This window comes from Semicossyphus pulcher, unplaced genomic scaffold, assembly GCF_022749685.1.
Source record: "Semicossyphus pulcher isolate SPU_LCO1_2020_fin unplaced genomic scaffold, fSemPul1.0.p SCAF_2, whole genome shotgun sequence".
Lineage (NCBI taxonomy): Eukaryota > Metazoa > Chordata > Actinopteri > Labriformes > Labridae > Semicossyphus > Semicossyphus pulcher.
In genome coordinates, this window is record NW_027211693.1 from 22,831,251 (window position 1) to 22,858,695 (window position 27,445).

The window sequence follows — 27,445 nt, forward strand, 5'->3', positions numbered from 1 at the left end:
ATTGTATCATAAATTATTGGCAAATAAGTGACATTGATTAATTGTTCCTACATTATTCTAAAAGTGCTGTATTTTAAATATGCGTGTGTGTTGACAAGGGAAAACATAGTGCAGGCACTATTCTTTTAAACGGCTCTCGGAAAGGAAGTGAGCCATAAGATCCGGCTCCCTTCAAAGAGTAGTAATTCCCAACACTAGACAGCGCTGCTGACGACAGGATGTGACGTAGCTCTCGGCGTGTTGACTTACCGCCTTCCTCCTTCGTCAACATGGCGCCGATGTTGGTACCGCTGAAATGCGGTTTTCACTTACAAAGACGAAAGTTAGCGCTTCTCCTTCGGCAGACAAGCTCGTATCATATCTGGGATAGAAGTCGCAGTGATAGTGGGACGGACATTAAACGCCGAAGCACATATCTGGTGAGTTTAGGACCCGGCTGGTTGGAGAGGGCACTGTGTTTTTGATTTGACAGTCAACACGCAAGGACAGAGATGTAAAGTGGCTCTAACTTACTTTCACTTTCAGCGAAGGTTTTATGATTTTGTCTGTGCCTTTCGTTTTTGTGCTGGAAAAGTTAATGTCATGTTGAGATGTTGGTCAACTAGCTTTCTGATGTTGAACGACAGCTAGCTTACTGGCTAACTTAATATTGCCTAACAGTTATCAGTAGTTGCGTTATCACATTAAGACATTCTCGTGAACAGCATTTGACTGTATGCCAATTAAACTCAAAAGAAACACAAGTCCTTAATTGTAAAAGTCACTATTTGCAATGATAATGCTGTAAACTGTCAGTGGTCTCAGTCACGTGGTCAACGTGCCGACTGACAAGAGTCACTAAATGTTAGATAAGACGGTGTGTCTGTCCCACCCAAAGGCCCTAATGTTACAGCTGATGTAACTTTCTTCACGTGTGGACCCTTTGTTATTGTTTGACAACTTCCTTACTTCTCTTAACTTAAGCCAGTTTATTATCTTGTTAAATCTGACCAATCAGCCGAGCCAACAATCCTACCTCTATAAAGGTTACAATGTTCGGTTGTATTAGCTTGCTCTGCCTAGTAAAATAATTGTCTTGTATGTAGAGATTAAAAGTTAAACTCACCAAAAGTTATCAAAAAATGTAAGAATTTTATCATTTATTTTTATGACATTGATACACGTAGTTAAATATGAAAAAAAACAAAAACTATTAAATGATACTGTTGTTACACTTTTTCTGCTTTACATTTGGTGCTAGCTCAACATGCGGTAGATAAGAGGATGTGTTGCCCCGATAAACTGTCCTCAACAGATTAAAGTAACATTTCTATTACCAATCCAGTTATCTATTTTGTAAGAGTATAAATCAGGATGCAGCCTCTGTAGATTTGTAAGTAGTTACGTCATAAACAGTGACGGTGCTTAAAATGAGTATTTTTCACAAGCTCACAAAAAAATATAAATAAGCCATTTCTGTACATTGGGACGCAACCTCCAGTTTTTCAACATGTATTGCTGCTATTGATTTCATGCTGGTTAAAACCAACTTGCATATTTGTTCAGTACGTCCTCAACCCTTGCATGACCTTTAAACTCTGACTTTAATCTGTGAGCATTTTGTAGAAAACACACAGGGAAGAAAAGATGTAATGCTTGTTTGTTTGTATTGGAGTTAGATAGGTTGGCTTTTCCTATTGAGTTTTGGTATTTCTGAATAGTCAAACATTCATAACACATCTTATAAATTTCAGCTGAGCTCCCCTCCACACCTACGAACAGCGACATGGAACACACACAGGAGCGAAAACAGTCGGCGAATTTTGGAGGCAGCAAAAGTAAGTATGTTTGAGGAAAAAGTGTGAGTCAGTGTCTATTATCAAAATCAAGCATAACATGACAATAACAACATGTGATGTCTTCACAGCATTTACAGGTTACAGACAAAAGAACATGTTGGCACGGACAGGCAGGAGGAGGACTGAGTGCCGATCCCAAAAATGTGGTGAGTAGAGTACTTCTTTTAGTCTTTAGCCATTCAAACTTTTTGTGCTGGTATTGCTAGGGAACTACTATAAGCCTGCATATACACAATAATCAAGAAGCACAGAAAGATTGAAAATAATAAAGTTGAGCCTGGCTGTAACTTATGATTAATAAAGTATTGCTAATCAAGTATTGCTTTTCCTATTATTTGTTTTATTTACTGAACCTTTGGCCTACCAAAGCTAAACGCATTGACTTTGCTGATATCTTATCAGTGCTTTGTCTTCAGCTTTGTGGTCTGGATACTATGTGGGGTCCTCTCTTGTGCTAATGGACTCATATAGGATCTCTAGTGCTGGTATATGTATTGACATATTTAAATTGTAATTGCATAGATTTGCATCATAATCCTTGTATTATTACTTACTTACATGACTGTCTGATAACTTTCTTATTGCTGGCGTAAAGACAATTTCATTTTACGAGCTGGACACATTTGTCAAACCTGTGACAAGTTAATTACTTTCAGCACTATCGCTTTGTCATCACATGACATTTTCATTACTTTGCAAAAAAGACACAGATTGTACCAAAACTTTTTAATCTGGTTTTTAACGGAGTTTTCTGCAAAAATTAAGTTAAGTTTATAAACTAAACAGTCTCCACTTCCTGTTTTGCTCCACAGTATGAAATATTTCAATACTGAATGCTGAGTCATTGTTTAACTGTTCGTTGATGTAACAAAGAACTGTATTGGAGTTGGGCTTTTATTATACAATATATGAACTGGTTTTCTCCACAAATGTTACAGGGACATCAGTAGTGCATTGAGCTGTTAATATTAATCATCTCTCTGCTGTGTCACATATATTTGATTGTATTTGATTAAAGACAGGTGTTGGGCACAACACTATAGTTTGCTTGCAGCCTCCATATTGAGTGGATTAGAGGAATTACTGCATATTCTTTGGCCTGCAAAGAGTCCCTGTGGCAGGTGTGTGGAGGAGCGTGGGTAAACAGCCATGTTGGCACCGGTGCGCTCTCACACTCAGCTGGGATGACAGCCCAGGTGTCTCTTGGGACTTGTAGTGTCAGACTAGATCCCTGGGTCCACCTGGAGAGTCTGCTGTCATTGCCGCGCCCAGATCTCCCAAGGGACTCCACTTGACATTTGATGTTGATGTGTTTGCCCAGAGAGCCGTGTTTAGGTTATTGTGATTGTTACACTGGAAGCGAGATAGTTGCCAATATTGGCTAACATATGGTAGAGTGTTGTCTATTGTGTCACAGTAGTACACCAACTACACCTGAATCTGACAGAGTAGACTTGTACATTAAACTTATGGTCCTGTGATTTAAGAAGAGGCATTGCATTTCTGTTCTTCAGCTGAAGGAGGTGAATTCAGCCCAGATCCTGTCTGCGATGCTGTCCTACGTGTGGCCAAAGAATAGACCAGACCTGAGGGCCCGTGTTGCCATCTCTCTGGGCCTGCTCGCTGGAGCCAAGGTAAGTTCACAGACAATGTCAGGGTATTAAAGTAAAATTTGGTCCTTTTCAGGTTGTTTATTGTCAAATAAAGGTTATTTTTTTTCACGTTTGTATGATTGGTGCTAAGCTATGATGTTTATGCACACCCCAGAATATACATATTTATATTCCGTCATTTATCTAGATAATACATTAATCCAGTTTTATTACAAGCGCCCAGTTAGTGACACGTTTTCCATCATCCAACAGTAGGAATGTAACGATACACTCAACTCACGATTCGATATGAATCACGATACTGGGTTCACAATATGATTTACTCACAATACAATTTTCTCATATTTATAAAGAAATTTAAATTTAAATAATACATTTTAATTTTGAGGTATCGTTTATTTATTGTGATGTAAAAAAAAACAAAAAGGAAATTATAGCCTATAAGATAAATGCAGTGTGCCATAATGCTCATATATACAATTACCAAGAAAAGAAAAGTTTTATTAGGCTATTTGGGACTTTTCAGTCTGTTGTCTTCAAACAAAATAAATCCCCCTCCCTACTGGTACCACTCTTGGTCCACCAACTCAGACACACGCATAACAGTAGAGAGAGTTGAGAGAGGGTGGAGCGCCATGTTTCTTTATAAATACAAACAGACCTGTGGGCTGCTGCTGTGTTATTTATACAGCATTTCATTTCCCGTTTCTAACAGCGTTCAAATGTATGTTTAATCAGCGTGAGAAGCCTGGTGACGGTAACTTAAGAGACTTCGTTTCCCAACTTCCTGTCGACACACACGACCTCACGCCGTGTTTGCTGCAGGTGCAGCCGCGACAAGTAAACACTCTGCGGCACGTCCACTCTGTGGAGGATCCGTTTATGTGGCCACAGCGTTAACAAAGACCAGGACGAGGTGTCGCTGATTACGGGAATATACTCACTGAAAAGCTGCCTCGCGAACCTGAAAAGCCCTGAAAGTGTAACCTAGCCGACATTGCGCGTGACAGCAGCAGCAGCATCGCGTGCTAAAAGTTTACATGCAGGTGACAAAACAGGAGGCAGCCCCTGGATTGGGACACAGCTACAGATGCACTGATGAAGGGCTGCACTAAAATGATATCAGTTTGACTTTTCCTGCTGATAGGTCGTTGAAAACCAGTTGCATAGGCGCACATCACAATTGCGACGATTAAACAATTTATTTACTCCTCTATTCAGCTACAGACAAAGGACGTCATGATCTCAGACAAGAGAAGCCAAAAGCATCTAGGGCCCTCTGCTGTGTTAAAAATAGTATCACGATTTATCTCTTCATCTCATCGATTTGACTCGTCACTTATATGTATCGATTTTTAACTGCATTGCGAGGTATCGTTACATCACTATCCAGCAGTGGTTGGTCTGCCAGAGAGGGTAGGCGGAGCTAAGCGGCTGCTTTTCCGGTCTCTGCAAGTGTTGCGAGTAAACAGTAATCTACTATGGCTGAACAAACAAAGAAAAGATGGATGACTACAGATACAACTTCAAAAATAAGTGAAAATCCAAAGAAAAGGAAACAAAATGTGGCCCCTTAGATGAAGGCAAACAGTCTAAAAAAGGAAAGCGACCGTCAGCGAGGAAAATCAAGAGTTACAACCGGAGCCAACCGTGGACGTCTTGATATGTATGAGGTGTGCTCCAGCAATTACCGTTTATCGCCATAATGTGCTGCCAAAGAGAACGAAACTCTTCAAGATTATATCTTTAAGCCGCCTGACAATGTGTAAAAGGCTCCTGTTCCTGTTTTGTATTTATCCTTGGTGACACTCAGTCTTACTTCTCTTTTCTACTTTGGTGATATCTTCCATCGTGTAAAACTCTAACATTAGCTTATGTTCTCCCTGGTTACATAAGGAACAATAGATAAAACTTTTAGAGATTAGAGACTGAAGCAAGATTTATTTTACAAGATAAACTTTATTAAAGCTTGTTGTTTCACTGGCTGGATATAAATGAAAACGTTTTTATTAGAGGTAAATAACAATATAAATAGTGTTTAATTGAGAATATTTAAATATTTAAACAGCTAAGACAAAAGCAAATACTGTATCACACAACATGATTGGATCTCTGATCTAAAAATAATAAAGTACAGGAAAAGATAATCAAATGTTTATCCTTTAAGGCAGAGGAACTAATATTGCCCACATCTGTGTTTCTGCTACTGGCATTGCTCCTAATGCTTTACCTGAAACACTGTCAAAATTAAATGTGAAATAATTGTAGACAGAGCTGCCAGCAGTGAAGATGATGCGATGTCGGCCAGCACTGGTTTTGTGGTACCTTCAATAACAAGGTCTCCCGTCTTCACTCATCGTCCAATCACACAGTGTTAGAGTCTGGCAGGCTGCTGCTCTCTTCAATTTGTCCGTTTAACTGGAAAGTGCAAAAGTTCAACCCATAGAGAATTATCATCTGTTTATCATTTTCCCTCTGAAACAAATATAGAGATGCTTTATGATCAGATGTCATCAGGGTGTTATATGTGCTGTTGAGATGTGGAGCTCTCTCTCTGCAGGGCCTCACAGAGAAAAGCAGCGCTGCCTTTTCACAATGAGATCCAAGGTCGCTGCTGACGTCAATTAAACCGACAAGATTATTAAGTAGCAAAGGTCAATCGTTTAAGTTCATAATGTCTGCGAAGCATCTTAAAGGAATGAAGAAAGAAAGGCAGCGTTCAGGCAGCAACTGAATTTACAGGCACCACAATCCACCTGAACTCATGTAAGAGAAGCATTACTCATGTTTAGTTAAAATCACTTCACAGCAAATTAGTGCACTACTCGCTCAGTCTGAAGTTATAATTAGTCAGCAGCACACCGTTGTTGTTTGGCATCTCTGTTGGTTTGCATTCTGAAGATGCTCTGAAGTCCAGCAGCTGAGAGTTTGCTGGTCACACACATTGAACTCAACAACTACAGTTTGTATGTGGCTGGCAAATTACCTCTCATGGGAAAAAAACTAACAAAAAACTAACAAATAACAAATAAAAAGGTTTAATGCCTCACTTTTGCAGCTATGCAGTTTAAGTCTGCACATAACAGAATTTTGAAAATTGTTTTTCCGTACTATTTTTATTTGCCAGAGTTTTTGTCCATTGGAGGTATCCACTTGTTACACCTGGGTGTGTACTACAAAGCAGCATTTACGGTTATCGAGGTAACTTCAGGGTTAACTCAGAGTTTTCAGTACTAAGAAGGTAGTTCACTTCTTACTGGGGTAGATCGCCATGGTAACTTATGCTGAGAGATAAGGGATCAACCTGAACTAAACACCACTTACTGGCCAATCAGGTCTCTTGATTCAAGACTTCGTGAGAGGGGGGAGGGAGAGAGATCGGTAAAACACTTCAACTTCACCACGTTTGCATAAAGGTATACCTCTATTTTCAATCCTTTTTTCTAAGCATAGAAATAATAAAAATAAATAAATGACTGTAGGAAATACATCTCGCTGTGTTGACTGCCAGGTTATTGAGCTAGGTTGGTATTGGTGATCACTACTCTTAAAATGCCTTAAAAGAATTGTTTTAGAGGCAGTAGAAGAGAACGAGAGAAATCAGCAGGATCAAAGACTTCATTAGTTTGTTGTTATTATTGCTTTCTGAACGGCTTCACTGCCTTGAATCTTTCAGAATAAACCATCACACGTGGTCGTGTCTTTAAAAACTGCCTACATCAGCTTGTTTATCATGTTTGTCGGTAAATGTTTAAACTGACTGATTATAGAGTTGTTGTCTGAGTGTACGACTCTGGCACAGTGCAGTGAAGTAGAAATTTAGTCAGAGTCAAAACACAACAAAGCATTGTTGTTTAGATTATAATTTTGTAATCAGAAATATTTCCGTGGTAAATCAAATCTCTCTGCTTTGACCAATCAGAGAGCCGGAGCACTCACCGGAGGTTGTTACACTGTGTAAAGAAACTGTTTATAACTACCGTGTGCATTTTAAACAGATAACAATTTCAAAATTATTAATTGCAAGCGTCAATCAATGTGTGATTCACTTCCTCATCCTTTGTTGATGGTCTTTAATTTACACCCTGGAAAACAATCACAAATTCACAGCTCCTAAATAAGCATGTACTGCTGCCGCTCAGCGTGTGTCAGCGTGTGTGTGTGTGTGTGTGTGTGTGTGTGTGTGTGTGTGTGTGTGTGTGTGTGTGTGTGTGTGTGTGTGTGTGTGTGTGTGTGTGTGTGTGTGTGTGTGTGTGTGTGTGTGTGTGTGTGTGTGTGTGTGTGTGTGTGGGGTGCGCTAAGATCGAGAGAACACACACACACACACACACACGCAATCCAATCTTCTCCTATTTTCCTGCTTGGCTGGAGTTAGCCTCAATTTCTCCAGTTTGTCGGTTTGAACTGAAACCACCAGCCGAGAGGAGGCAATTTTTAAATCAACTGAATAATTACGTGGTTACAGTGCATCACACCTCTGCTCTCCACAGTATCAATGACATTTTCATTTCAAATCACTCATATAGAAGCGCCCTTTGTATATGCGTGTGTCTGACTATAAGCTAATTCTTGACAGCCTGCAGCCTCTTTTACACTACTTGACACAATATCTCTATTATGAGCCGAGCCATCGTCAGGTACAGATTGACATGGTGCTGATTTAATCTGCAGTTGGCCGTTAATGAATTGAAAGAGCACATCAAACCTTATCATGTATCAGCGGTAAAATTGAGGACACGTTTTGGCCCTGTGATAATAAGCTCAGGCTATTTTTGTGTCATGTTCTGTTGTCTTGGTAGCAAAGATATTGTTTTTCCTTGAGGGACCCAGAGGACGTCTATTGTCTGAGTATAATACCCAAGAGTATGAAGCAAGAACCCTGGAGATGCAGCTTTTGCTGCATAAATGGAGCATTATTAGGTGTCCTTTTAGGTTAGCAAGGTCAACACAGCTTTATTTTCTTCCATTCTGTGTTTTTCTATAATTGATGTCACTATTATTTTATCTAAATGATATCAGGCAGAATTTGACAGGAGTAAAGGAACAAAAAGAGCTGTTTTTAAAAAAGCCCTCCCCTGTGTCAGCGGGGTTGAGAGGTTCAAATGAAATGGGTTTCACATGAAAATGCTGTGCGGTGTGCCGCTGTGTTCTCTGGCTGTCCTAATGCGCAGCGGACCGCCTAGTCTGAGTCACACAGCTGTCCCTGTGCTTTTAATTAGCCTTAATAACCATTTCAATTCCATTAGCAGGAAGCACCAGCCACCTCACCAGCATCAGCACAGCCACTCAGGAAGAACACGCATAAATGCACACTCCCTCAGCATACATGCATGTATACATACATGTCCTTAAAGGCACCTGCATGGGTAATGTTGGGTTTACTGCCTGACAACAGCAGAAGTCTTTCTCTCAAAGAACGCGGGTACTTTAAGCTATATAAATAGAGAGGCAGTACTGAAGGACTACAGAGTGCACTGGACTTTATTAAGCATATGTCCGTCTAATAGGCTGTTTGAAAATGTTTCCTGTTTTTCTCCTCCTCCCTCCCTCCCTCCCTCCCTCCCTCTCTGCCTCCACAGATCACCAATGTGATGGTGCCCTTCATGTTTAAGTATGCAGTGGACGAGCTTAACCAGATGTCGGGACACATGCTGAACCTGAATGACGCGCCAAGCACTGTGGCTACCATGGCAACGGCAGTGCTGATTGGCTGTGAGTCCCAGACTTGCGTTGCACTGGCAGGTGCCGCGCTCATCAGAGGGGGACTGTGGGACTGCCTATTATCTGCACGCTGACCTTTCCCAACACATTCATATCATGGCACACCGCAACCTCTGAGTCTCCCCGGGATTATTTACATTATGCGCTCCGCTCTGCGTCGGAGTTCACTTCTATCAGTCTGCGAGCCCCGACCACTTTTCAGCTTGATACCGGTCTGCTCCCAAGGCAAACAAGGCTAGATACATTTCTAAAGCAGCTGGGAAGAAACTGCTAATGTCCTTTTGAAAGTGGTTTGATATTTTTAGTGTTTTGCAAAGGCCAGGGATGTTTCTTTCATTCCAACTCTTCAGAGCACCTCCTTTTTTCTCCTCTTTGTCCAAATGGGCCGTGTGAACACAAGAGGGGTCAGGGGAGACATGTAGTTTGATATAAAGTTGTTTCTGATTAGAGTATATTTTCACTGAGCTGCTGATAAAAAGCTACATAAATAAATATTGTGAACCTGACACCCACTGCAAGGCACTCTGGCCTTGAGTGAGATCAGCGTGGATGCAATGTACACTTAGCCCTGTATCCACTTATTTTAATGAGCCCACTTAGGTCTTTGCACATTAATGCTGCCTGTTGAATAATCGCAGCACACGAACAGGACTCCAGACAGGACGAATTAAGATGACTTGGAAGATTGAAGGTGATGCTCTCAAAGAGAGGAATTGTATTTTTATTGTTCCGTCTTCGCGACGCTCGGGACCCGGCGCTCGGAGCCCGCGGAGAGGAGTGTAATTTGGCTGAAAGGGTTGCACAGTGCTCATCCTACCTTGTCAGATGTGGACACATTGTTCATTAGATGAGCATTCCTATTTAACGCCACATTACAGCCACATGAAGACCGGCAGACAGAGTGATTATTACACCGACTTTGGTCTCCGCAGACGAGTCGGTTATTCTCACAACTTGCTGAAATTGCCACAGGAAGGCCACGTGTCATTCAAACACAGACTAATATTAATTTGTGACAGTCATGCCAGCCATCTGCTTGTATAACCGTTTGTCAGAAGTGTTGACTTTCTTGGTAATTTGATCTCAGATTTTCTTGAATTTACATGCTGATCGGACTGCTTTGGTGTTTGGTTCATATCAGGTAACTTCCTCAAAATATGCAACAATAAAAAACCCTAAAGAGAGAATATGTCACCTGCATCCACCCTCCTCTTACAGATCAGCCAGAGAGAGTCGAGACCCAGACAGTGGTGAAATTTAACCAACTCATTGTCACATCTTGACATGACACTCTTATTAAAACTTCCTCCCCCCCCTTCTAGCATTCTGCTCACACATGTAGCCCCTTCCCTGCCACACACACACTGAACACAGTCATATACACTCAGATCCCCTCCATCCCCTCAGTCTGCAGTGTGCCGGCCTGCCACAGTAGTGATGCTTCAGACAGCATCCTGCTTTGTAATTACAGAGGCTCGGGGAGGCTGCTGCTGTAGCACTGCAGTGCTCGCAGACCAGAGATGATTTGAAAAAAACCTGCCCTGCCATTTCATACAAGCCTTCATGTTAGAGCGGCTGACATCCCCGTCTAGTCTCAATAGTGTATTACAGCTTCCAAGACGGGAAAGATAGTGGTCAGATTCTTGTTTTGCTGCCTCATATCACTTACGAGCTGCATCCCAGTCCTCTGTGTTTAGGATGAGAATATGTATTCTGACTTGAGAGCGCCATACCCCGCTGTCTGAACCCCCCTGCTTTTCACAGCAGGTGTGCTAAACTCTCCGTCTCCTCCGCTATCCCAGATGGTGCGTCACGGGCCTGTGCAGCCCTCTTCAACGAGCTGAGGAACACTGTGTTCGGCAAGGTGGCCCAGAGCTCCATCCGACGCATCGCCAAGAACGTCTTCCTGCACTTGCACAATCTGGATCTGGGTTTTCATCTCAGCCGTCAGACGGGAGCGCTGTCCAAGGCCATCGACCGCGGCACACGGGGCATCTCATTTGTCCTCAGTGCAATCATCTTCAATCTAGGACCCACGGTGTTTGAGATGGGACTTGTCAGTGCCATCTTGGTGAGTCTCATAGCGACATCCACACACACACGTTTTCTTGCTTTAATTCTTGTTGCTGTTTTACCCCCGATGTTAGCTCAGGACCCTCCATCACCTTGACACTCTTCACAGCAGATTGTCCAGAAATTAATTTCGGGGATATTGTCTCATTTAAATTCTAAATGGAATATGAATCGCCATGAACTTTTGGTGGCAACACAGAGCCCATTAGTGTCAATGATAAATTCCAAAGCTTTGTTGCAGCTTAATGTCCTCCTGTGGAGTATGCCCTGAACAGATGCCCCCCTCCAGCTCGTCTATAGCTTCGTGCTATTATTCCACTCTGGACCATAATGTCAGCCTGCCTGTAATGAGGGCAGACTCCATTGCCCAAATAGCTAAAGCATTAGCACGATTAGTTCTTGTAGTTTCCCCTCCATTTGTAACACTCAATTTCATAGCAGAATGGTCAAACACAGTACGTTCTCAAGATGCTGTCTGATGCAGACGTTGGGTCAAGTCTGATGTGCTAGTTTGACTTTTTATCTAAAAATCTGTCGAGTCACAGCGTTTTAAATCTGCCTTTTTCCTACTGTGCTTTTCTCCTCTGCAGTATTACAAGTGCGGCGGGCAGTTTGCAGCAGTGGCCTTGGGTACCTTATCAGCATATACGCTCTTCACCATTCTCCTCACTCAGTGGAGGTAACAAAGAGGATGTTTGTACCAGTCCTGTCGCTGTCTTCTCTTCAATTGCTTGTTTTATCGCTTATGTTTGTAATCACTTGAAAAAAGATTCAGTAAATAGCTCTGCGGCTGTCTGCGCTGACAGGAACAATGTTCACTCGTAGGCTCAAATGTGTGTTTAAGAAAACGCTTACGTGATTGTGCATGTGTCTCCGCGCACAGGACTCGTTTCCGGATAGAGATGAACAAAGCAGACAATGAAGCTGGAAACGCAGCTATCGACTCTCTCCTTAACTACGAGACTGTTAAGGTGAGATCCAATCCCCCCCACTCCACCACAGACCTAAACCCCACCCCTCCTCCTTTCATCAATCGTTCCCTTTTATCTCCTCTTTTCTCCTCTTTTTCTTCTGCTCACTTAAGCCGGGCACATTGATGTGAACAAATATTTACTCATCTATAATAATAGTTTTTCACTGGCATGATTGCCACTGGCAGGATTTGCCTTTTAATCATAAAAAGCTCTTTTTCTCTCTCTGCCTCGGGTTCTCTGTCTCTCACCACTTTCACACTCAAACCTCCTTTTCATAACAAGTTAAACTCTAAAGTCAAGTTTATCTTTGGGAGTGAGAGGGCTGGAATTTATGGCTGAAAGGGCAGAAATTCACTACCAATCTTTACTTAAGGTTTACTGAAAGGTTATCGGTTCCTCTTCAGTTATGATGGAGCAGTGTGTGATAAACATAAGCCCACAGACCCAGAGTGGGAGTTTTGCCCTGGAACCTTTTATCATGTAGTATTTTGTGAGATTTTAAATGTTATTACTGTAACAGGATTCGGTAAATACACAATGTTGTCTGCCTGACCGAACAAGGATGATGTTATTGCAAACAAACTTCTTGTGCTGCTTTTCAAAATGTTTGACCCTTGACCTTTGGGGTGCTTTCACACCTAAGGTTTGTTTATTTGATCCGAATCAAAGACCAAATTGTTACAATGTTGCATTTTGCCTCAAGTTTGGTTTGTGATCACATTAGAGATAGACCGATATGGTTTTTTCAGGGGCGATACCGATACCGATTATTAGTAGTCAAGAAGGCCGATAACCGATATTTGGAGCCGATATTCATTTGCAGTAAAAGTGAAAATATTGGCGTCAAAATTTTGAATAAAACAAACTCCAACACTTTGTTTAAATGCCTTTAAGCATATGTTTATTAAACAAACAAACAAAAAGCGCAGGGAGTTCCCAGGGTCAGCAGCAAAGTTTACTGAAAATTTAAATAAATAAATAACTTCCTGAAGTTTTATTAAGGAAATAAAACAAAGTTAAATAAAATTTGCAAAGGAATGAACTTTTTCTCCTCTCCGCCGTGTGTGTGAGCACTCTGCACTCTTATCGGCCGTCGATCCCTAGTTCACATGGCAGCTTTTACCAGCAGACCAAATGTTTTAATGTGCCAGGAAACTGCTCTCTGATTGGTCAGAATTTCCATGTGGTAAAATTCCCTGACAACACACAATGCAGTGTTTTTGCTTTGCTGCCTATATTAGGTCCTGTTTGAAGTATGACTATGTTCTCACCAGAATCAAACCAGACCGCGGTTCATTTAAAAAAAGACAGAGTCCCGTCTTTTCTAGCAGACCATGGTCCAGTGGTTTGGTCTGCACCACAGTTGGAATGTGTGTGCTCTTGTGGGAACATTTTCTCTCCTTGATTATGCTGCACTGTACATACTGTGTGTCATAGTCTCTCACTAACAGTCTCCTCCTACTTCCTTTTAGCTGACTTACCTACTCCTCACTGGGAAACTCGCTGCCAGGAATCTGTAAACAAAGGCTCTTTGTCAGCACGCTTTAAACTGCTTCATTGGAATCGGACTGGGTGACAGTCATTAAAAATAACTACGTAGAAATAACTGGTCTGCTTTACTTTTTTAGGTTGTAAAGAGGAGTCAGTATTAAATTGAGACTGTTACAACCAGTTAAACTCCTCACAGTATGTTTAAATACTTAAAGCTTCTTTTGGTCGTTTCTTCCTTGAGTAAATATTGATCCTTTTAAGTTTTGTCCCAGGGCTGCAACAATAATTATTTTCTTATCTGCCAATTATTTACTTGATTAATTGTCTGTAAACACATTCCTACATTCCTAAAGCACATAGCCAGTCTAAAATTTCCAGCCTTGCTTGACCAACAGGCCAAAACATATTCAGTTTACTAACACAATCGACAGAGAAAAGCACCAAAACATCAGAAGGTGGAACAAGAGACAAAACCAATCTTTTGTTTCTGATAATCAAATCTTTGTTTACTCATTCATAAATTCAAGACAAACACATAATTTCCTGGGTTTTTACTTTGCTCATATTTTTAATCGCTGTCTTGCTCTCATTCTCCGTCCTGCTCTTCCTTCTTTATCAGTGTAAAATTGTTTAGCTCTTTTTATAAATGCTTAAAACAATGAGGCATTCACTGGACACTCAGTGTGTCTTGGTTATAGTCTTGCCTCTGTGCGCTTTATTTTGAAAAGAAATGCCTGCTAAGGGACATGGTGGATTATGGGTGAGTGTGCTCTCATCGGGCCCTGACAGATATGATGTGGTGTGGATGTTAGCATGGCTTTATACTTTTATCTTCTGCTGTTTTAAGCCTCTTTCTAGGTAACCTCATTGTACATAGAACTTACACAAGCATAATCACCATCCAGTGTCGGCTTCTTTGTCGGCTGCTCCAGATATATTTCCGTACCCGTGTTATTTTCTTTGCTGTATTATTTTTGCGTCCTGTTTTCCTTAACGTTTTGTTCTGTGTTATTTTGTGTCATCTGTGCCAATGCGGCCGGATTTAGCATCACTCTGAGCTGTGAGTGTGCATATGTAATTAGATCTCCGCCCACTCAGAAATCCGTTCCACTTTCACAAAGGGCTGGATGAGAACCTGAACATGGTGCCATGCACTGCTACTGTTTGTCCTCCATGTGCTACTTTCTTCTCCCCCCCCATCTGATTTCCTGCATTTTCCTATATGCAAATCAGTGGCATGTCTGTGGCAGCACAGCACCACTGCCGTTAGCTAGAGAAGCAAATCGCCCACTTAACCAGAGCAGAGGAACAATAGTGCAAACTAAACAAACAGCAATATTAAGTAATTGGCAGCAGAGATGAGGGGGGTTGTTTTTGTGTTTGCGCTGGAGTTTTCTGTGGTTTTGGCTGATTCATGAGGCTTCTTCCTGTAAATGATGGCTGTAAGTTCTCATCAAAATTAGCGCTGCTTGTGTGGTGTAACACTTCAGAGCTATCTGCGCTCTGCTGGTAGGTGTCTGTAAGCTGCTACAGATGTAAACACACAAGCTGACGGCAGAGCCAATAATGAATATTCTGCAGTTGTTTAACTTGCAGAGGATGTTTGGCTTTCCTTACAATTATAATTGCCTAATATTTTCTAAACTGTTCTTTTGCCTTAATTACCCTCCTCTGCCAAATCTATAGAGGCTCTTGGTTTTGTTTTATCGCCCTCCACATCTTTTCAGATCAGTGGGGAGGGGGTGAAGATACAGAGACATGAAAAAGTGCTTTAGAGGCCAACTGAGACCCAGACTATGCACAGAGCGGTCACTGAGAACAAATGCAGCCTTGAGGCAGGCTGCACTAAAGTGTCTTCTCTGCCTGACACTGCTCTCCATGCTTCCTCAACCGCTAACCCTAACCATATTTTTTTTTATCTCTCCATTTCCTCTCTCAACTTACACTTTCTTTCCTTTTTGTGAATCCTTGTGCCGTCTCCGTGCCCTCTGCTCCCTCCTCTCCTCCCTTTCTTATCACGGCTGCAGTACTTCAACAATGAGAAGTATGAAGCTGAAAGGTATGATGGATACCTGAAGATCTATGAGTCATCCTCTTTAAAAACCACGTCCACGCTGGCTATGCTCAACTTTGGCCAGAGTGCCATCTTCAGTGTCGGCCTCACCGCCATCATGTGTCTGGCCAGCAAGGGCATCGCTGCAGGTGAGTAACTTAGGAGGTTTAGGTGTGTCTGTGTTTGTGAAAATACCTCTCTGTAGCTCTATTAAGCGTGAAAGGATTTGATCGCATCCAGGAGTAAAGGTGCGAAATATAAATCCCCCTGACCTGAATTTACCTCGCCATGCCCATATAATCTGTGTCCACAGCAGAATGGAGGAAAGAAAACGAGCGTTTGGAAATAAGAAAGCTTAAAAAACCCCACCTCAAAACAAAATCAAATGGACGGATGAAAATGACAAGTAAAACCCTGACTGAACTGGATAATAGAAAGTAAACGAGAACAAAGCACAGCAAGCATGAAAAAGTGGCATGAATAGGAAATAAAATAGCTGTGATGCAGAAAATGAAATCACAGTGGGTGGAGATGGATTCAGACTGTAACATGCTTTGTCTGCTTTCACAACTTGAAAGGAGGAATGGTCTGAGTGTTATTTATTTTTTTTAGATCTTGTATGCAAAGATACACATAGAGCGAGATGATGTGCATCTCGGTGAGCTGTTCTGTTGCTGTGGTCTAGGTACGATGACTGTGGGAGACCTGGTGATGGTGAACGGCCTGCTCTTCCAGCTCTCGCTCCCCCTCAACTTCCTGGGTACAGTGTACAGAGAGACCAGGCAGGCCCTCATAGACATGAACACTCTCTTCACCCTGCTCAATGTCGACACCAAGATCAAGGTAACCTGACATGCACTTCTTTTTTACTTTTTATTTTTACCTTATTTCTTTCCTCTTATTAGAGAGAACAGTAGAAAAATTTAATATAGAGTTCAATGAAAAAAGCAGAAGTCATCCCAGGTACTCTATAAGGCCCTTTACTATAATGTATAATTGCACAGGTGAGTTTAACACAGCGCTGAGATATTCTTGGCTGCATGACATAACTAACCTGTCTGCATGTGCTGTAAAAAATCATAGGTTGAAGTCAAACATAGTAATTACGTGCTTGAAATGACTCGGGTGCTTCGTCATCTATTGCCACTTGTAGAGCACAACATTACTGCATCAGTGTGATCTGTATCAGGATATTATAAAGCAGCGAAAGCAACGCTCTGATTGGCTGATCTTAATGATTTATGCTCGGGATTTATTCGCCAATTTGAGCCGTAGCCATTTTAATTAATCAACACATAATTGTGACTGATTTCGTTGTGGTAAAAGGACGCTTTTCTTCCTCTTCCTTTTCAGTATCGGCAGACTGTAGTTTCTCCTCCTCGATGCTCTGTCAGGTTTACAAAAAAACACAAAACGAAGTTGGATGTATTTTCTGTTTTTTGTTTCTCAGGGTGATGATTAACCCTGCTGCGGTGACCATGAGAGGGATTTTGTTGTTGTTGTACTGTCTGTGCAAATCATCTGCTCAATTAGTGATGGAGAAAACAGGTGTTTGTCGTGTGGCTCTCCAAACAGTGAGGGAATGAGCAGGAAGGGTGAAGCTGTTCTTAATGTTCAGTTTGGGCATTTTTTGTTGAACTACTATAAATTAGTTTTGCTTCTGTTTCATTCATTCATTGTTTTGAGAACAAAAAACAACGTTTTTGTGTACAGACTCCACAACTTCCTTTTCTTCATTAGTCAATCAATTGTTTCGTCTATTAAATAAAGGGAAATAGTAAAACAAGTTGCAGCGTCCAAGGTTAAAGTAATAATCTCAAAGATTTTTAGCTACAGATTAAGTCTTACCACTGAAATATTCCTCACGGCATTCACAGTGTAATGAACATTCCAATATATATTTTTAAGAATGTGTGTGTGGACCATTTAGGCTCTTGAACCTTAAAGTGATCATCTCGAAGATTTTCATTTAAATAAATGCCTGTTAAGTCTCTATCTATCGCCAAATGACTTAACACAATGGTGATTGAGCCTATGGCCCACTGATGAAAGCCATTGTATTTGCAGTATTACAGACTGGGTGTCTGGTGTGACTTTTGCGGAAAAAATCACAAGCAGCGCCCAGTTAGTGACGCGTTTTCCATCAGCCAGCAGTGGTTGGTCTGCCAGAGAGGGTAGGCGGAGCTAAGCGGCTGCTTTTCCACTCTCTACAAGTGTTGCGAGTAAACAGTAATCTACTATGGCTGAACAAACAACGAAATGATCGATGACTACAGATACAACTTCAAAAATAAGTGAAAATCCCCAAAAAACAAAAACAAATTTGACGTTCAGATGAAGGCAAACAGTCTAAAAAGGAAAGCGACCGTCAGCGAGGAAAATCAGGAGTTACAACCGTGACAAAGGGAGCCAACGATGGACGTCTGGGTGAACGAAACTGAAATCTGCGATTATAACTTTAAATACATTTTTATACAGCCAACAGTGTGACATCAAATGGAAGGTTTCTTAAAGAGTGGCTGGTTAATTAATCTACCGATAGGCTAGTCAACGAGTGTCCTTTGTTTAATGTTAGTACATTTTTCATTCAGAACTGGACCCTGTTCTTCAACCATTTAATATCACCAGAAGTGATCAGATTTTGGTAATGTAAGTCCTTTTGTTTCTCCAGTGTCATAACTACAATTTTATTTCAGACATTTTATTGCATTTATCTTTTTTCAACACAATGAGACGGCCCATCTTGCGTCATAAGAGCACATTTAAGTGCAAATGTGCGCCTGCTGCCTAACAATATGAATGCCACTCTCGTCTGCAGCCTGTAATTACAGTAGGAGAAATGAATCTGTCCAGTTATTTTGCACTCATCAGTAATACTCCTCTCCATTGTGATTCCCTGAGGAATGGCACTGCCCAGCAGGCCATTACTGTCTCAATGTGGGCTTTTTTTATGGAACACATTGGCCTATTATGCAGATGTGAAATAATTTAAAACTCCCCCTTACTAAAAACTGCCCCACAAAATAAATGATTTTGGCTTTTTTCCATGTTGGGGTGTGTGTGTGTGAAATTATCATCTGTTTATACTAATGGACTGTGCGTTATTTGTATTAATTGGCTGGGGTGGATTGAGGGTGATTATGTTGCTATTAGGTAGTATAGAAACGGAGCAGAGCAGGCTTTTACTCTCGGGGTGAGGACAGTGCTTTATTCTCTGCTGACCTTAGCTCATCTCAGCACCGTGGCTCAGCTCTGTATGTACTCAAAGTTTCCACGCCCTATTGATCCCTCAGTCACCATGAAGGGCAGGCGGCGTGTGAAGATTCAGAAGGTCTTTTGAAACAACCTCTCAGTTTGCAGTGAATGTCTCTGCTTTATGCGGTGCGTGTTTGCTCTGTGCTCCAGCATTATCCGTCTTTACAAGGTGTTGGAGTAACGTTGCATCATGCAGGGCATCGACTGCCGGTGGCTGCTCTGTATCCTTTTCCTCTCTCTACATTTCGTCTGTTTCAATCCTCTAATCGTTTTCTCTAGGAAAAGGATCTCGCCCCGCCATTAGCCGTCACACCACAGGAGGCCACCATCCGCTTCGAGGACGTTTATTTCGAGTACCTGGACGGCCAGAAAGTCTTAAACGGAGTGTCCTTCGAAGTGCCTGCTGGGAAGAAGGTGGCTATAGTTGGTGGCAGCGGGTCCGGGTAGGTAACCTTTCACAGAAGTACACTGTCAAACCCTCAGCCAGGTGTGATCTCATTTGTATGTGCAGACATTCTTATCATCAGATATCATCAGTTGCCTGTGGGGGGTGCAGCTCACAGACAGGCTGATGCTGACGATTGGTTCCACGTCTGCTTGCAGGAAGAGCACCATTGTGCGGCTGTTGTTCCGCTTCTATGAGCCCCAGCGGGGGAACATCTACATAGCGGGGCAGAACATCCGAGACGTCAGCCTCGACAGCCTGAGGAGGGCTTTGGGGGTCGTACCACAGGTCTGAAGCCCACCAACACAGTCAAATAAACACAAGCAAACAGTAAAAAACCAATTTCAGCACATAGATTCCACTATTTTGAAGCTTCTTCCCCACAAACGAAATGTGCATGAGACTAGATGACTCCTCAGGATTAAATTAGATATTATTGATTATTATATGCAACAAGGGGGCAGCATAGAACAGTGTAACACTAATAGTTAGCAGCAGCATTAGAAATGAAGTGAATTCAGCTTTCACTGCAGTGAGCTCAGAGGCTGATCTGAACAGATGGTACATGAACAGTATTTTTTGTCATTTGCGTTCTTTCTCTTTCTCCCTCCTACCCTCGTCTTTGTATCTGCAGTCCTCCGTTTCTGTCTCTGCTGCAATAAAAAATATTCTCTGAAGCCTCGTTTTTCTCTCCTCTCACTGTGTCGTTGTTGTCAGGATGCCGTTCTGTTCCACAACACCATCTTCTACAACCTGCAGTACGGCAACATCAACGCCACACCAGAGGAGGTGTACCAAGTGGCGCGCCTAGCAGGCATCCATGATGCTATCCTCAGGATGCCCCATGGCTATGACACCCAGGTTGGGGAGCGGGGCCTCAAGCTGTCAGGTTTGCAGCACTATTATGAATACTGTTTAAATATGGTCTCCACTGCAGAAGAGAGAAAAAGAGCTGTTTGTTTTGTGTGCTTCCCTTGATGGTTAACTGAACTCAAACATTTAAAACCACAGAAAGTATTCAGTAACTGGCTGCACAGAGCTGGGGTATAGTGTAAGGCTGCACCTAGCATTTACCTCATCATTTTTTACCAGATCATTCTTTTAAAACACAATTTTTCCTAAAGCTCAAGGTGACTTTGAAACAGCTTACTATCTGATCAACAGTCCAAATCCCAAACATGTTAGATTTAAGTAAAAAGAGACAAGCAGCAAATCCTCACATTTAAGAAGCTGGGACCAAAGAGTGTGCTGAGTCTGTTGTGGTTGTAGCCAAACTCCTGAACACTTTACATGCCTTGTCATGACCCAGTACTAGGGCCGCATCTTGAGTACGGTAAAGACGAGCGGAGCAGAGGGAAAGTTAAACTCATATTTAACATCTTATCGAGGCTTCATTCAAAACGTTTGAGGCTCAAGCCAGCGGTCCCCAGAAAGTGGCGCCCTAGGAGACCGCCAGCAATGAGAACAAGATCTGTTACTGCACGCATATATTTGTACTGTGCCCCAGCTCTGAACCCGGCCCTCTTGTTTTTGCAGCACATCAACACACGATATACAAATTGACCTATTTCTGAGTCGCACTAGCCCTACCCAGTACCTTTAGTACTGAATTGTTTTGATAACCGAGAGTCAGTTTTCGCAGCTTAAAATTTCTCTTGGGCGCCCCTTGATGGTGATATATGGTAATTGAGGGAGGATACTTCCCAGATATCCAGACATCTACACCTGGCTCCCTTTGTCACGGTTGTAACTCTTGATTTTCCTCGCTGTCGCTGTCACTTTCCTTTTTAGACTGTTTGTCTTCATCCGATCGTCGAATTTGTTTCTTTTTCTTTGTCATCAGTCATGCTGTCATCAGTGGGCCACAGGCTCAATCACCATTGTGTTACCTCACTTGGCGAAAGATAGTGACTTAACCGAAATTTATTTAAATGGAAATCTTTATGCTTCAAGAGCCTAAATGGTCCACACACATTCTTATTGTTCTCCATCTGCTGCAAGAATATGTATTATGATGTTAGTTACACTGTTATTTGCTTTGGGGATGCACTGTGAATGCTGTGAGGAATATTTCAGTGGTAAACGAAGATAATTAAACTTAAGTTCATTATAAACTTCAACCTTATTTTACTAGATTCATATTAAGACTTAATCTGTAGCTGCTGCATTGTTTTCATGCCGTCTCTTGGAATATGAACTTGTCTTATGGCATGTTGCCTTGTTTGATGTGCAGTGATAGCACAAGTCTGTGTAGTATTTGGCTCCTAGCATCACTCTGCAACTCATTTAGCCCACATAAACACACAGTGTGTGAGCACTTTCACTCAGCATTCAAGACGCAATTACTGGCAGCACAGATTTCTTTATGTGGAGTGACTGAGTGAGTGAGAGAACGGACAAAATAAAGACATGACTAACTTCTCATTAATTTCACTGCTGCTGTATGTGACAGCTGCCAGTGAGTTTGTCAGAGGAGGAGGAGGGGGGGGGCAGTCTGGGCTTTGAGGCTCCTTACTTCCTTGATTGCTGTTCTCCACTGCCAGCAATATTTGTATTTACTGACTGTGCTTCCTTTCAAGAGGCCACACACAGCTCGTGTGTAATAAAGGCCGGTAAGATGCAGCGAGAGGAATCTTTGCTGATTTCCTCAAATACAGTATATATGTCTGTGGCGTGTCGCGTTGGTTTGTCTGCATGTTCGCCCTCTGTTTGAGGTAATTAGGAGGGCCAGAGAGAGACCTGCTGTATCCTCACACGTTTCAAACCTTTTGGCTTTGGCCTGGTTTGCTTTTCTAAATGATGTGTGTTGTTTTGTTTCAGGAGGTGAGAAACAGCGTGTCGCCATCGCCCGCGCAATCCTGAAGAATCCACCCGTCCTCCTGTATGATGAAGCAACATCCTCGCTCGACTCCATCACAGAAGAGGTGGGCCTGACAGCACGTGAACACACACACACACACACAATATACCCACAAATGCCCTCTATCTGGCGCGCATTCAGATAGACACCTCATCCTGCCTGCATACACATTTAGCAGAACAAACACCCACTCAGTCACCTGCCGTAGGTAGACAATAACTCAGCTCACTCCTGTGTCACATACCTGCTGTGACGTACACCCCCCCGCTCCCTTCCCCCCGACACGCACACACACACACCACCCCCATGTTCTCCCCTGCCACCTGCCACTGTTTTCTCCTACTTAATCTCCAGCTCAGCTTAAACCCACAGTCTTTGTAAATGTTACATTTAATGAGAAAGTTCAGCATGCCCTCTCTGAACTTCAGGATAAAAACGGGGCAGTAGACGTTCTTGTTAATTGAGATTCTCCTTTGCTTCTAATAATGATGCTGTCTTTAAATTATCATATGTAAACAGTGGTAAGAAAAGCATATGAAGGTGAAGGTGAGTGTTGCTGAGCAACATCTTACTGACTTATTGCCTCTTCTTCAAATCAAAGTTGGGAGTTTCATATATATCCTGTCATTCACGCACTGCTGTTGTTCTTGTTTTTGCAAGCCGCCATTATTGCAAGCCATTTTCTTTTGGATGAGGAGATGCTCTTGCGATGCCTAACAGAGTTATTAACTAATTTGTCTTTGTGTGCTTTCAGACCATCCTGAGTTCAATGAAGGAGATGGTGAAGGACAGGACATCAATGTTCATCGCCCACAGGCTTTCCACCATCGTAGACGCAGACGAGATTATAGTAATCAATGAAGTAAGAACTCATCCACTGTATTTTTACTTGATCTCACACCTTCCCTGATTAACTGTTCCAGTTGTAATGTCAGCTTCATAAAAAGCAAATAATAGGACGGGTCAGAGTTCTGCGGGTATAAACATGCGCTGTGTTAATTGCCAGTCCAATTAGACAATTTTGCATCGAAGGGAGGGATGATGACCTGACCTCTGCGCGACCTTCAGTGCACTGCGTCTGCCAGCAGCAAGAATTTAGAGACAGTAGCCTCTGTCTTTGCCACTCATTTATTTTGAGTTACCTTTGCACAGCGTGCGTGATGAAAACAATGCTTTGTTTAGCTTTTCTCATTAACTTCGACAACAACAGGACACCGTCGGTAGAATTGAATGTATTATTTTCTCCATAAGGGCTCATTAAAGCAGTCAGACTCGACTGGCTGTTTTGGTCAGATGGCGTGTCTTGTTTGTCTCGGTGACTAATAATGTATGGGCCAGCTTCCCAGATACTGATGAGGCCTCATGCAGGACTAAGCGTGTCTCTCTGTGCCGATCGCCTTTCAGATGGGTAATCTATTCAGTGTATGGTCAGATGTGTTAAAGTGAGGCTGAAGGTGTCATGCAGAAACAGGTTTGTGTTTCAAAGTGAGTCTTTGTTGGGGCTTTGTAGTTGTTTTGGGCATCAGGAGAAAATGCTGCAGCACGTAATGGGCTGGGATTGAGTGGCTGTAAAGAAAAAGACCACAGAGTGAAGCCATTTATTATCTGGAAAGTATCAGTTAACATCAAATGTATCTCACATGAAGTGACATTTTCCACCAGTGCTACAGTCAGGAAGGGTGAAATCAAAGCGGTTTCTTTGAACTGCGGCGAGTGAGCATGTGTGGCTCCATGTTTCCAGAGTCAGATGGCAGGGATCAGAGGGTCGTGGCGAGGAGGCATGTTTGCGTGTGATGTCGCCATGGCGTTTGCTGGTGTCACCAGCAGAGGACTGCCTGGGGTGCTCATTAAAATAACGAGCGGAAGCAGTCACGTGCTCATCTTGGGCGCACTAAAGATGATGCCAACACCACTGCATGCTCATGGGAGGTGGGGGAAGGGGGCTGCCTTCATTTGTGTTCGACTGTGTGGGAGGGATGTGTGTTTGTCGTGTGTGGCGGCGCGCGTGTGTCTGCGAGTCGTGTTTTTGCGAGAGAAATTGCAACAGTTGTTGGGGAGGCGGCAGGGATTCTAGGGGGGAGCTGAGTCTCCGCAGAGTGTGGTCAGTGTTGTGTGGTCATGAAGAGATGCTAACAGTAGGACTCTGTTCATAGCCCCTTTGTTCTAACTTCATGTACACTGTGGCCAATCTTTCTCTGCCGATTTAGCTTTAATTTATTTCTTTTGTTTCTGATCCTCTGTTCTTTTTTTCCTGCCAGGGTAAAGTGGCAGAGCAAGGCAACCACCAGACCCTCCTCAGCTCTCCAGGCAGCCTGTATGCAGACCTGTGGAACACCCAGAACAGCAAAATCCTCAACAGCACCAAGAGCTCGCTCAACCCGCCAGAGGAGCGCCTCTCCCAGAAGGAGGAGGAGAGGAAGAAATTGCAGGAGGAGATCCTCAACGGTGTAAAGGGCTGTGGGAACTGCTCCTGTTGATCGAAGCCGCCACCTACGAGCCTCGCCATCCCTCGCAGATGGCCTACGCTGGAATCTGCTGGAGCCTGTGCAGTATTGGGGAGGGGGCGAACTAGTGGGTACACCCCCACTGCCCACGCCCACTCCAGCCGAGCCCCCACCCATGTGACTACCCCTCCTCCTACTCATGTGAATAAAGGCCAACGCTCGCCAAAGTGAAGGAGGAGGAGCAGAACAGGGAGCAAGTGTGTTTAGCACTGGCTGGCGTCCAGAGATGGAGCTTGTATGCCAGTTGCCTCAGCTGAAGCCAAGCATAAGAGACCTCGTATATCACATACGTGTGCGTAAGACATCTGTTAGTCAACATGGCTGCCCCCCCCACTCCTCCTCATTTTTGACATCAGGTTTATTGACATCTTCCACTGCACTGGAAACAGATGAGAGTACACGTAATGAAAAATCAGATATGCCTTGATGTTGTGTGTACTGATTTAATTTTTTAAATTATTTTCACATAAATTAAACTATAGTTTGCCTTTTTATAATCAGGATGTGCACATATTACAGCTTTTCTCTGCGTTTAGGTGATCACAGTGGAACTACTGAACTACATGGATCATTGTGCAGTATTTTATATTTGAATGGGACTCAGCGGTAAAGCACATTGCCCATGACTGTGTTCTCAATGCGTGTTCTAAATATATCAAATTTGGCAGATACTCAAGTCTTCTAGATGAATCACAACATAATGTGGATGTTTAGTCTCATGAACATACAGAACAGCTCCCCAGTGAATAAGCAGTATGTGGCAGTCACATTGATATAAATATCACACTCTGAGAATGACAAGGAGCACCTCTGATAAATCATGAATGATATTCACCACACTTGGTGCCACATTACGAGGCAACAACTTGAAAGCCTCCTCTGGGAACGTTCTGCAGTCGTATCATTTGGCCTCGGTTGACGGGCCTCTTCCATTTAACAAACCTTTTGGTAGAGTTTTTAACAATGCTACAGACAGCTTTTTGGTATGATCGGGATAAAGAGACTTCCTGAAGGTGACACGTTAATGTTAATGTTAATATTTAAAAACTGACAGTTTGTGACAGTGTGTCCTCTTTTTCTGAGGGCTGATTTGGCTGTGATGCACACATTTTGGTAGGAACCTTGGTATATTATTGTATCTATAAATGTAAAAAAATGGTTGTCTTGTACGTATCACACGATGTACAGCCTGTATTAAAGTATCCTGACTGTGTGAGTACACTGCAGACATGAATAAAAGATGGCTTTTGTCTAAATAATAATGTCTCAATACTTTTGTTATGAGAAGGGTTTAGTTACATCGTTATATATTATTTTAGCATATACAGAGAAAACAAAGAGTGGCTACCTCTTTGACGTCTTTATAAAAAGCTAAGCTAACCTAATGCTAGTTTGTGCTTGCTAACTACTGTGCAGACAATTATTCTAGTCAATATTCTCAACTAATTTTACATTTTGAATGAGCGTAAACAAAATGTGGTTGCATGTTGACTTTAATTTTGTTTCTTTCAGTTTGTTGCGTTTGGGACCGTGATGCTGCAGAGAGGTCAGGGTGCCCATGCTGACCCCTGTCCACCGCCAAAAGAGCTGGCAATGGGCACAGAGCAATGGAAGAAGGTGGTCTGGTCTGATGAATCACATTTTCATTTACATCATGTGGATGGCCAGGCGCTATGCGTCGCTTACCTGGGGAAGGCATGGCTGCAGGATGCACTATGGGAAGAAGGCGAGCTGGCAGAGGCAGTGTGATGATTTGGGCAATGATCTGCTGGGAAACCTTGGGTCCTGCCGTTCATGTGGATGTCTGTGAAGGTTCTCAGTCATCCAGGTCATGGTAATTATCCAACAGGCAACTCGACTTGGTTGAAGTTCTTGAGGTTTTTCAGTTCAAGAACTTCAACCAAGTTAAGCTTTACATTAAGCTTACATTCATGTGGATGTTACTTTGACACGTACCTAAACATTGTTGCAGAACAAGTACACCCCTTCATGGAAACAGTGGTCCCCAATGGCAGTGGCCTCTTTCAGCAGGATAATGCGTCACACTGCAGAGATGGTTCAGAAATGATTTGAGGAACACAACAACGAGTTAAAGGTGTTGACTTGGACTCCAAATTCTTCAGATCTCAATCCAATCGAGCATCTGTGGGATATGCTGGAGAAACAAGTCAGATCCAAGGAGGCCCCACCTCACAACTTACAGGACTTAAAGGTGACATATTTAAGCTGTGCAATCGATTTTCTAATATTCGAATGTGTTTTTTAATCTCGTTTTTCATTTTAAAAATTGTGTACATATTTTAATTAAATTATTTTTCATAGCCTCTCCTTCCTCCTGAAACAAACAAGTATTTGGAGTGACCGCGTAGCCCCTCCCCCACATGTGCGAACCCACGCGGGGCAGCAGCCGCACTTCACTGTCACTCCAAAGTTGTAGAAAACATGGCTGCTCTAGGATCAGTTATTTGGTCTTATATGTACAAGCCAGAATCGCCAGGAGGCATCAGAATGCTAAGTTGAAATCTTGACAATGACTTGACTACAAGCTAGTGCGAGAAGGCAGCCTGAGGTGAATGACGGTGAATGACGATTGGTCGATTTCAGCAAAAGCAAGGTTC

General features: G+C 42.6%; 1 protein-coding gene across 1 annotated transcript; it reads left to right on the forward strand.

Annotated features, from left to right (window-relative positions):
• The first annotated feature begins 269 nt into the window (after positions 1 to 269).
• abcb7 (ATP-binding cassette, sub-family B (MDR/TAP), member 7) lies at positions 270 to 26,089 on the forward strand. The gene is made up of 16 exons (XM_069670329.1): positions 270 to 419; positions 1,734 to 1,817; positions 1,907 to 1,984; positions 3,353 to 3,472; positions 9,031 to 9,163; positions 10,975 to 11,243; positions 11,836 to 11,924; positions 12,129 to 12,216; positions 15,738 to 15,912; positions 16,449 to 16,606; positions 19,298 to 19,461; positions 19,622 to 19,751; positions 20,181 to 20,352; positions 22,284 to 22,387; positions 23,078 to 23,185; positions 24,582 to 26,089. The coding sequence occupies exons 1-16, from the start codon at positions 270 to 272 to the stop codon at positions 24,798 to 24,800; spliced, it is 2,241 nt and encodes a 746-aa protein (XP_069526430.1). The 3' UTR covers positions 24,801 to 26,089.
• Positions 26,090 to 27,445: the final 1,356 nt, after the last annotated feature.